The 12,349-nt window shown below is 38.6% G+C and overlaps 1 protein-coding gene across 1 annotated transcript in view; it reads left to right on the top strand.

The window, feature by feature from the left end:
• Positions 1 to 5,857, top strand: part of LOC117293537 — a 36,456-nt gene extending 30,599 nt beyond the window's left edge. The window contains exon 3 of the mRNA XM_033775894.1: positions 5,810 to 5,857. Within this exon, the coding sequence (XP_033631785.1) occupies positions 5,810 to 5,857 (48 nt within the window). The remainder of the gene's footprint in view (positions 1 to 5,809) is intronic.
• The last annotated feature ends 6,492 nt before the right edge of the window (positions 5,858 to 12,349 follow it).

The following is a 12,349-nucleotide window of genomic DNA, read 5'->3' as shown; positions in this document are numbered from 1 at the left end:
TGTACACGGGTCATGACATTTCTTAAATTTATTTTTCAAAGCTTTCCTTCTTAAAGGCAGTGGACACCATTGGTAATTACTCAAAATAATTATTAGCATAAAACCTTTCTTGGTGACAAGTCATGGGGAGAGGTTGATGGTATAAAACATTGTGAGAAACGGCTCCCTCTAAAGTGCCATAGTTTTCGAGAAAGAAGTAATTTTCCATGAATTTGATTTCGAGACCTCAGATTTAGAACTTGAGGTCTCGAAATCAACCATCTAAACGCACACAACTCCGTGTGACAAGGGTGTTTTTTTTTTTCATTATTATCTCGCAAGTTCGATGACTGATTATGAGCTTAAATTTTCACAGGTTTGTTATTTTATGCAAATGTTGAGATACACCAACTGTAAAGGCAAGTATTTGACAATTACCAATAGTGTCCACTGCCTCTAAGTTTTCAGGTACAGAAAGAAGAAGAAAAAAAAAACATTCCCAAGGTTTTGTTAAGCCCCCACCCTGAGGTGAACAAATTAATCAGACCTTAATTTCAATTTTTTTTCCCCACAGTTGGCGATTGTGTAAACATATTAAAGACACTGGACACCATTGGTAATTGTCAAAAACTAGTCTTCTCACTTGGTGTATCTCAACATATGCATAAAATAACAAACCGGTGAAAATTTGAGCACAATAATTGGTCGTCGAAGTTGCAAGTTGCCAAAGAAAAAAGCACCCTTGTCACATGAAGTTGTGTGCTTTTAGATGGTTGATTTTGAGACCTCAAATTCTAAATCCGAGGTCTCGAAATCAAATTCGCGGAAAATGATTTCTTTCTCGACAACTATGTCACTTCAGAGGGAGCTGTTTTGTTTCTCACAATGTTTTATACTACCAACAGCTCTCAAATGCTCGTTACCAAGTCAGTTAATATTTGTTTTGAGTACCCTTCCTTTAAGCCAAGTAGCCCCTACACTCCCCATTTTACTGCCATAGTTTGGTCAACTTTCTGCTTGTATGGTGTCATGACATTTTTTCCCCATAGCTTTCAGTTTTGTTTTCCCCCTCCAAGTTTTCAGGAGAAAAACAAAACCACATTCCCGGGATTTTCTGAAGCCCCCACCCTGAGGTCATTGCATACATTGTGAGGGATGATGACCACACACACTAATTGCTGAGATTGACAAGGATAATGTGTGGTGCAGCAATTTGTCTTGTCCTTTTCTGTTTAGATCTTGTAAGCTCTCAACATAAACAACAGTTTCTCCACCTGCCTCTCACTTTGTATGGTCTGTGTGGTCAAGTGCATATAATTAGGTATCAAATAGCGTATGTAGGATCAAGGAGCTAGCAAGGTTGTATAGCGCCCTCTTGTTGCAACCATAGTAGTTATTATGGTCCGGACTAGTCTTAGCCTGAACATCTGACATCACACTTTGAGGCTCGTGAATAACGCCAGAGACCTGCCTCCAAACTGGCGTGTAGATTCACCTTGGACCTCAGTCATGTCACATCGCGATATGCACTCAAATTCTATTGCGGACGTGACAGCAGTGAACTGTTTTGACATCTATAGCTCATGTCACTTGTGAACGTTTATCCAATATCATTGTATCTAATGGAATTACTGGCTCTAATGTTCACATGTTAGTTTAATTGTACATTCATAAATACCTCAGACAGTTTCGCTATTCCTATTGGTGGAGAGTGCGTCACGTGGGTGTGTATAACCTTTGTTTATGACCAGTAAAAAGTGTTGAAACATGGGCGTGACAAGCGAGCTGGCACCTGTGATTATAAGACAGTTTCTTCATTCCTATTGGTCGAGAGCAACGGCCGGGACAGTTGTGACACATGAACGACGCGCAACGCAGACAGCATTCCCTTATAAGGAGTTGTTTACCCAAGGGCGGCGGAGGGCTTTACCATTTCATAGCTGGAGGGGTGTTGGTGTTGAAAGAAATCATTGAACAATTATAATTTTTGCATTTATTTTACTTTTTGACCAAAAGTTTTGACGTTTTTTGACCAAAAAGATATTTATGAATAGAAATCAAAGTGTATTGAATCGGTTTTTAACCAGTGGTTTAAACCCGCCGAGTCCTGGTTCTTGATAATTTATCTCGACTTCGTCATGGTAAAATTATCAAGAACCAGGCCTCGATGGGATTAAACCACAAGTTGAAAACCTCTTCACCACACATTGGTTCCCTTATTTATTTAGTATTAGAACAATCCAGCGGTTCCGAAAACCAAAGGTATACTTTGCCTTTAAATTTCAAATGCCAATGGAAGACCTCTCATGAATGTACTCCTTTGTAACACATAAATTCCACCCATGTCGTGGAGGGTTAGATTAAACAACTTGTCAAATGGTGTCACCAAATAAACAACAAGAGTGGTTTTCATTCTCTTAAAGGGAAGGTACACGTTTGGTAATTGTCAAAGACCAGTGTCCTCACTTGGCGATCCCATTATAAGCATAAAATAACAAGCCTGTGAAAATTTGAGCTCAATTGGTCAGTTTTCATGCGCCAACATTTGAGAAGCGTAACTGTCAGTAACACTTCTTAGATTTGCCAGAACATTATTGCTCCTGATTTTTGATGATATCTCAAAATGGCAACCAGATTTTTAGATGTTAGTTTTATGTTATACATCTAATAACATTTTTTAAAGGACTAAAGCCACTGGACACTGTTGGTAATTGTCAAAGACCTGAGTCTTCTCACTTGCGTGTATAAAATAACAAACCTGTGAAAATTTCAGCTCAACTAGTCATCGAAGTTGCGAGATAATAATAAAAGAACAAAACGCCCTGTCACCAGAGTTGTGTGCTCAGATGCTTGATTTCGAGTTAAGACCTCAAATTCTAAATCTGAGGTCTCAAAATCAAATTTGTGGAAAATTACCTTTTTCTCAAAAACTACGTTACTTCAGAGGAGGGAGCTGTTTCTCACAATGTTTTATACTATCAACCTCTCCCCATTACTTATTACCAAGTAAGGGCTTATGCTAAAAATTATTTTTAGTAATTACCAATAGTGTCCACTGCCTTTAAAACAATCATATGGTCCACAAACCAAAGGTATACCAATTGCCTTTAACTGTCTCAGAAAGCTTCAAATATTGAAGGTTTTTGAAGTACAGGGTTGGGTTCCGAGAAAGCCAGACATTGTTTTTGGGGGGCCCATAGAGGTGGAAATTTCCAATTAGAGCCAGATTTAGTTGACCTACTTTTCTGTTTGCTGCACGTGAGTAATGTGTCATCGTGGTTGGACACCACCCACATGTGCACAATAGTTGTACCATAGAGTAAGGATGGTTGTACCAAGTTCTGATTTTGTCCCCTAAAAAAATGCTGATGCTTCAAGGGTGAATTTTTGAAGAGGTTGACACTGCCAAAGTTCAACCTCATTCTATTAAAACTCTGTATTTGCCCGAGGCATACTCATCCCTAAGCATTTGATGTTGTTGCACTAGTTTGGTGCCACAGTGCATAGCACAGTGCATTTGGTTCGTTATCAGGGCCCAATTGCATAGAGCTGCTAAGCACAAAAATTTGCTTCGCATGAAATTTTTTTCCCGATAAAAACAGGATTAACAACCATATTTCCACTTAATTTTCAGAATCAGCAAACAACAGTGACAAGCAATATGCAACAAATGTAAATTTGGTTGGTAATCCTGTTTTTATCAAGGACAAAAATTTCATGCTAAGTAAATTTGTGTGCTTAGCAGCTCTATGAAATTGGGCCCAGATGGAGCTTGGATTCAGCATAGCTCTGTACATGCTCTGTGGAATCAGAAAAAAGCCTTCGAGAAAGACTCTGCTAGGGTTGAACCATTGAGAAAGAAATTTCCTTCCTCCATGGTTGAACTAAGTTTGTCCCAGTTGTGATTCCTGCGTCATTTAGCAAGACACTTAACCATGGGTGGCATGGTTGGCTTGTGTGTAAAGCGCTTGCCTCTCACCAAGGTGACCCTGGACCGATACTTGGTCAGGGCCATCATTTATGTGAATTGAGTTGTGTGTTGGTTCTCCGCTGTGCCACGAGGGTTTTCCAGACCATCTGGTTTTCCTTCCCCAGTAAAAATCAAACACTTTCGATCTCTGGCTGTGCCCGTGGTCATAATGGGTTGATGTGGCTGGCAGCCAAAGGCGCCCTTGCATGCCTGCTTCTTGAACACGTTGTAGCCGCGACCTTCGCAATTCAGCTCTTAGCTGCGAGTAAGGATGATTACCCCCCCCCCCCAAGACGGTGCCCCCCATTTCTTTGTAGCGATTTTTTTCAGGCTTTGAAGGAAAGAGTCATAGGCATCCCTGATCAAAAAGAGAAGGGGGGTTCCTGGTTTTACTGGGCAGTTTATTGCGCCACAGCACTCTGTAAACCATTACATGGTGCTATGTAGAAAAGAGTAGGTCTCATAATTCAAACAAAGTCCCACATACCTTGCAGGAAAATACTAAATGTAAAAGAGTCTTTAGGGTAAAAGTGACTGATATGTGCGCTTTACAAGAAGCCACTATAATCATTAAAATTTTCTTGGGAATTGTAAGACATGTTTGGAAAAAAATTACTCATTACTACTAAAAGTGGCCCTGTATCATGCCATGTATTTTATTGCCTGCACAAGTTGCCTGCAAAAGTTTGCGTCGTGTGACATGGCCCTAAAGTCTGTAAGGGGGAAGTAGCCATACTAGCCTAAGCCACACCCCTGGCCTTTCCATTTCCCCTAGTGTGGGTTTTCTTCTAGGTCATCTGTGCATATTCACAGCAAGTCTAGCCAGGAAGGTAGCCACACCTTGACATTTCACTGGATGTCTTTGACATTTGGGCTCTGAATGCTTTCGTGATGCTGTTAGATAACGGTAGATAACACCAGTAAGCGTAGAATCATTAATCCAAAAGTTCATAGATACTTCTCAGTTTGGTTTGGTGGCGCATTTCTTAATTTCTTCAAGCTGCATCTAGCCTAGCACTACTGGTGTAGTGGTGAGACATCTGTTCTAGCAGTGCAAAGGTTGTGGGTTGGAATCCCACCCGAGTAATTTGCCTGTTGATTTTTTTTAATAGAACTCGGAAATGTACTGATTCTGGTTATAAATGCAGTGCTTAAACACATCGGAGTAATGGTAAAAACAAGTTATATTCATATCTTTATTTGTTAGAACAAAATCTTTAAAAAGGCTATTATTTGTTCTCAAAGAAGTCTCTTACTTTGGTTAGCATATGTATGAAAAGGGGAAACAATTTCTGTTTGTTTTCCGTTGTTCATTCGAGAAAGTTTTCAGTGAAACTGTTATCGGATCAGGTACTCTCAATATGTGGTGTTGTGGCTAAGCTGTCTAGGGTGGTGGAATCGAGTTCTGTGATTCACAGATTGTGGGTTCGAATCCCAACCTGGTCAGTCGCAACACTTGTGTCCTTGAGCAAGGCACTTTATCATAAATTGCTTCTCTTCACCCAGGAGTACAAATGGGCACTGGCAAGAGTTTGGGAGTAACTTGCAATGGACTGGCATCCTGTCGAGGTGGAATGGAAATATTCTCAGCCATTTATTGCCAATGTACCTTGAAATATAAATCGGTCCATTGAGCAGTATTGGCTTTGGACAGACTTTACTTAATTTTTCCAGTGCTCTCAGTAAACACAAAGTAGTGCAAAAACAAAATTGAACAAACTTCAAACACAATTAAGTTCATCATTTATGGGTCTTTTATTAACATTTCTTTAAAACTATTTGAACAATAACTTTATTTGTGTAGCTACACTATATTTAACCCGTTTTTTTTGTGTGTATTTCTCTTTCTTTTTATTTCAGTATTTCCAAAGTCGTCTGAAAAGTTCCAGGGAAAAAGCTGGTAGGTAATTCATCATAAATGTTACATCAAAATTCCAAGGCATTTACTTGGTATTCATTTAGTATCAGCCGCGTTTGAGCTCTGGAAAATACTTGAAGGCACTGAACACTATTGGCATTTGCTCAAAATAAGTGTTAGCATAAAAACTTACTTGGTAACAAGCAACGGAGAGCTGTTGATAACATAAAACATTGTGAAAAACAGCTTCCTCTGAGAAAGAGGTAATTTCTCACTGAAGCCTGAAGCCTTTTACTATGCATCTGAAAGCACACAAATTTGTGCGACAAAGGGTGTTTTTTCGTTTAATATTTTCTTGCAACTCCGAAGACAAATTAGTCCAGATTTGTTATTTTGTGCATAATATTTGGATACACCAATTGAGAATACTGGTCTTTGACAATTACCAAAGGTGTCCAGTGCCTTTAAGCTATTTGGTTCAGTGATTGCCAGCCAGCATCATGAAGATGCAAGACAACCTCACCCATCAATGCATCACTCTCACCCCCATGGTTTCACTTGCCCTCCTTCCCACAAATATCAGATTAATTCTTCACTAGCACTGAGAATTAATGAGTGGTGTTGCAGGCCCAAACTATCACAGGTCATCCCCCCCATTTACTAGCCTACGCAACCTTTCAAAACCCTTTTAAGATATTCTTTGTCTCACTTCACCCTGTGCTTTATAAACTCCCCCCTACAGTTGGTGATGCGAGCATCTTAAGATTTAACTACTCACCTCAGATCAAAATGTTTCAAAGTAATAAAATAAAAAACAGTTGTGAAAGGCTAACTCTGGGCCCAATTTCGGAAAGCCTGTAAGCACAAATATTTGCTTAGCATGAAATTTCTTCCTTTGTAAAAACACAGATTACCAATCAAATTTTAATATGTTGCATAATGCTTGTTACTGGCATTCAGCTGTTATTTGCTTAAGTTAACCTGAAAATCACGTGAAAATTTGGTTGAAATCTTGTTTTTATTAAGGAAGAAATTTCACTGTCTATGGTAAGTGTATCACGGCCGAGTGGTTTAGAGCATCGATTTCAAGTCATTGGAGTGTGGGTTCAAATCCTGGTCATGACACTTGGTCCTTGAGCAAGATGCTTTATACTGAAATTGGTTCTCTTTACTCAGGGTCATAAATGGGTACCGACGAGGGTTGATATAATGTGTGCGAAAAAGCCTTCGGAGCGCCTCAGCAGTTTACTCCCCAGGGAGCTGAGAAACATTACAAGAATGTTATTGACTCAATGACCAGTGCACTAATGTAAAGTGCAATAATATGGTTATAAGAACTAGGTGTTAATGTTTATATTATATTATTGACGGGGAATTTTTGTATGAAAACCAGCTCCCTGTTTTTTGGTCATGACGCGAGTTATTTTACCTCCATGGCTGTACTTTAGTCGCAGTGCAGTCTTTTGCACTGTTTATTTACTAGTGTCCCAGAAGTTCAGAGCACCTCGAAAGCGTCCTTTGGAAGATTGCCATACCAACTCTTGACATCATTAATCGAACTTGCAGTAATTGAACTTCAAAGCTTTACAAGAAGGTTATCAGCGAATTATTATTCCCAGAAAAGAAAGGAAATTAACTTCTTGATAAGGCTCATACGTCGTCCCCATATCTAATTAAGATAATAATTTCCATAGAGTGTGGAAGGACACTTACTGCGTCACAACTTTTTTTTTCTTTTCGACTTTGATTGCAACAACTTCAGAGAATCCAAGGGTTGGGGTTATTGCAGCTTGCACCATCTGGTGGCGCTCAATGTAGAAAACTATATGATCAGCTGCAACGCCATAGAATTAATCATGCGAGACTGAGAGTTGTCTGTCCAAAACTGATGGGTAGGAATTTGGAGAGGCCTTGTGTTGAGTACTCTGTGGGGAGACCAACGACGGACCTAAACAATTTCATAATTGGGAAGTTTATGGACAAGTTGAAGTTATTTGAACGGGCGGTATGCTTTACTGGATATTTTTTTCCTTCTTCATATACACAGTTGTGCGAGGTGACTCTGTGTTTTGGTATTCTCTTTTGACAGTCTGTCGTTTTCCTGGTAAATTTATTGTGGGAAAATCATCTGTGCTTGTAATGTTTGTTGGAAGATTGTCAAAGCCAGAGTGAATTGGATAAATACACATGGAAAGTCATACTGATCATTAGTTGGGTCCAGAAGAAATTGTTAACATAAGAAATGGAGAAAAAAAAATGTTTGTTGACAAAAAGTGAATTGGATATAAACATGTAATGTCATTCTGATAATTATTTGGGTCCGGAAGAAAATGTTAACAGAATTTTTGGTTAATGTTTATTGAAAAAAAAAAGAGTACCAAAATAAGACTCAGGTCTTCGTGTATCATCGTGCATGTTGTTGATCCAGTAATTTTGTATGAACACATAAAGCTACAAACAACAAACAAGATACTTCCTCATATTATAATTAAAGGTATACTTATTTTTGTTCTTTCTACATTGATGTGTATTGAAGCCACTCAGTACTTTCCAAAGTTCTGTGGAAAAAACACACACAGGCAAATCACTCTGGTGAGATTCGAACCCACAACCTTTGCACTGCTAGAGCAGATGTCTTATTCATCTCCATTAGAAACAGAACTAAAACTCAATGTAATGTATTTATAGGATTTTTGGGGTTCAAGTATAATTGCGACCTTCCCTTGACCCCACTGAATTAGCAGCCATAAACAAATCGTGGGGTGGGGCATTGGAGAGAAATTTAATTAGTTTTTAATAGACATAGGCTTATCATAGTATGTTTACTTCTGTACATTCGTCACACCTGAATATTTAACTTTTATATTCAACAACAGTGGGCCATATTTCTCCTTATCCAAATTTCCAATTTATATCTTTTAAAAAAGGAATTCCCTGTACGGTAAATGTTTAGATATGTCAAGGTTCAGTAAACTCTGAATGTTATTTGACTGTCTGCCCTTAGTTTGCCTGAAGCGAACAGTGAGTTATTTCGTGTGTGACAGGATTGTAGGTCATGGCTGAGTGGTTAAGAGCATCGAATTCAAGATCTTCCTAACTTAGGATTAATCTTAGGTCTTAGGACGAGTTAAGTTCCGTAACCATAGTTTTTAGGAGGCATGGAACCCATCCTAAGTTAGGATGAGCGTCCTAACTCGAGGTACCAGTGATAACTGTAAATGAATGTCATTGTAATCATCTTACTTCGCTCAAAACAAAGTACCTATTTAAATATCTGGCTGGTCTCGTCCGTCTGTCTGTCCTTGTTTTGTCATAGTCTTGTCTGTCCCATGGTAAAAAATTTTTTGAAAAGCACTATGCTTCAAATTTTTCCTGCATATTGGTATATAACTTAACGGAGTATCTTTAGCCATGTTATAGTATGTTTCAATTCTGTAGCCTGTATAATGGTTGAATTGCATTTGATGCTTTTATTGTTGTTGCCAATATTGAAATAAATGTCTAAACACATTGAACGTAGGATTAATCCTAGCGTTTTGTGAAATCGGCTGCTAGTGGTTAAGTCATCTGAGTGTGGGTTCGAATCCAGTCATGGCATTTGTGTCCTTGAGCAAGATACTTTGCTATAATTGCTTCTCTTTTCACCCAGGGGTATAAATGGATACCGACTAGGGTAGAGGTGTATGAGAAAACCTTTGGAGCAGCAGCTCAGGGTTGTTTACTCCCCAGGGAGCTGAGAAAGATTAAGGAATGTTATTGGCCCAATGACCAGGGCACTAATAATGTAAAGCGCATTGAGACGTTATTGTGTTATGCGCTATATAAGAACCAGTAAGTATTATTATTGATAACACTCCTGGGCTTGTTCATGACCCTGTGACTGTTTCACAATCTGGATATTTTTTTTCTGTCAAATTCTGCCGTTCATCTGAGAAAATTTGCTTTGTCATTGGAAAACAAATTGTTGGTTTATACTTGTATGCTTTTGATGACTAAAAGGGGTCAGGATTTAGGAAACGGTCTCGATCAACAGAACAACCTGACCGCTGGTGTGTGTGTTTTACTCAAACTAACTGTGTATATTAATTTGGATATTTCAATCATCATTAGGCGATGTTGCTCTTCTCATGTAAATACCATTCATTTCCATGCAGTTCTGGTCCATGTTGTTCCTGCATTCGCATATCTCAATCTTCTTCTCTACCTTCCCTGTTTTGGGGTTTGGGTTGAATGGTTGATGATATGCCTCGTTTTCTTAGGGCAAGGGCACCAGGGCATTTTCTCCTTGGTAAAAGGCACCCTATATTGGGAAAATTGCATATTTTTTACAGAAGCATTTCATTGGCACTTAAAGCAATAAGGTTTATCGTGATTCAGAATCGCAATGCGTTATGGGAAGGTAGATGGGGCAATTTGCCATGCGGTGTATGTTGTCATGCACGACTCGTAACGCCTATATCTTTGTGTGGGTTCAACAGCGCCCTCTATTGACGTTGTGCTATTTTAGACAAACCTTATGACCAGGGGCATCGAGGCAATCGCCTTTGTTGCCTCTGTAACGCATCAGGCCTGATCTAGTGCATTAAGGTGGAAAGTATGACATGCAACAAACACACTCCTTTTTCAATCACAATAAGGGAATACGGGTAAAAAATCTCTGTGAGTTAAAAAAAAACAAAAAAAAAACGTTGAAAGCAAGATTGGTTGTTGTGTTTTGGAAAGGTCAAGGTTGAAAAGCGGCTCTTTTCCTTTTTGCTTTGGCTTTGTTGCTCGCTAGTTGGTAATTGTTTACTGAATACTGCTCAAACCAGGTGGAACTTAGTTATGAATCGGTGAACAGTATCAAATGGAAATTTGAATGGAATCTCAAAGCTATAAAAAGTCTGTAAAAGTGTTCCTTAATGGCCTTAATTCTGAAATTGTTTAAAAACCTTTATTATGTTGCCATTTGTATGAACTGAAACGATCTAAAGGTTTTCTTTAACGGCCATTTTTGTTTAAATCGTTTAAAAACCTTTATTATGTTGCCATTGATAGGAACTGAAACGAAATCTATGAAATGTTGTAAAAGTTCAGATTGTAATGCAACACTATGGATTGTACCTTTATATTTTGTGCATTGTGTATGTAGTAAACAGTCATGGTAGGCCTACTTATTCCCGCCATAACAAATAATGGATGGGGTTGGGGGGGGGGGGGAAAGCACATTCTAATTAATTCCTGAATATTTCTGAGAAAAAACACTCTTTTCAATTGAGGAATGGAATACAAAGAAATGAATTTCAGCAATGCACAATAGGTTTTTAATCCATTGATTTCAATAATAAAATAAAAAAAATGCTTCTCAAAATGCTTCACACATAAAAACGTATGCTGATGTAGGCTTTCTTGCCAGAGGTTTTTATTAATTTTAAAAGTGAGTGCCAAACATGTAATTTCCCTTTAATTCGTTAAAGGAGTGATTTAGATTCTGCACCAGCGATGGCGATGACTCACTGTAGTTGACACCATTTTGAATCCATTGACCCAGCTTGACTGTATCAATGTCATCTGTTCGTTTAGAGTCCACTGCTCTTTAATATGCTTCAGTGTCCCTACCTACCCACGCTTGAAGCGCAATTGAAACTGCCCTCTGGAGTTGTAAAACTTCAATGCGCTGAACACATTAATAAGTAAGGGAGTTATTTCATCATAAATCAAGAAGTTTATTAAGCTGAATGTGGCAAACCAAAATGGACAGGCTGCCACCATGATAACGTACTGCAGAAGGGAGGGGGGGATACCGTTGGTAATTATTACTCCAAAAAAGAATGACAATACTCAAAAACCTGCAACCTACTTTGTAAGAAGCACTGCAGCTGTTGAAGTTATAACAATTAGCAAATGATTCCCTTTAAAGAAATGTGGTTTTAGAGAGAGGTTTGGAAAAAATATTATATCTGAGAAATGGTTTCTCCATGAAATGTTTCTCAGAGTGTGTACACTCAAGATTTTCGCCAATAATCTCATAAACGCCACCATGTTTTGAATTGAAACTTACTTTCACAGGTAAGTTTTACTGTCATATCTCAGTTATACAGGATTCATCTCATTGAGGGTTCAAAACCCAAAGGTTTACCTTGCCTTTAATTACATAGTCAGTAAACCGCTGAACAAATGATTCTTCGATGAGATTGCGAAGTGCACCAGTCAACCTTGCCTTAGGCACTGTAGAAACCAGCCTTTAGTCATTTTCAAAGACCCGTATTCAATTTGGCCTCAATTGGTCATCAAAGTTGCAAGAGAATAATGAAAGGAAAGGAAAAAACACACTTGCTGCACAAATGTGTGTGCTTTCAGATGCCTATATTATAATATATATATGAAAGACTTCAGACCTGAAATCTTTTAATATTCGAGTGAGAAATTACCACTTTCTCAAAAAAATGCATGGCTTCAGAGGAAGCCATTTCTCACAATGTTGTATACCGTCAACAACTCTCTGTTGCTCATTACCAAGTAAGTTTTTATGTAAACAAAGAGTGTCCAGTGCCTTTAAAGGG

This window comes from Asterias rubens, chromosome 8, assembly GCF_902459465.1.
Source record: "Asterias rubens chromosome 8, eAstRub1.3, whole genome shotgun sequence".
Classification (NCBI taxonomy): Eukaryota; Metazoa; Echinodermata; class Asteroidea; order Forcipulatida; family Asteriidae; genus Asterias; species Asterias rubens.
The sequence above is the reverse complement of the archived record's forward strand: the minus strand, read 5'-3'. Positions and strand labels throughout refer to the sequence as shown.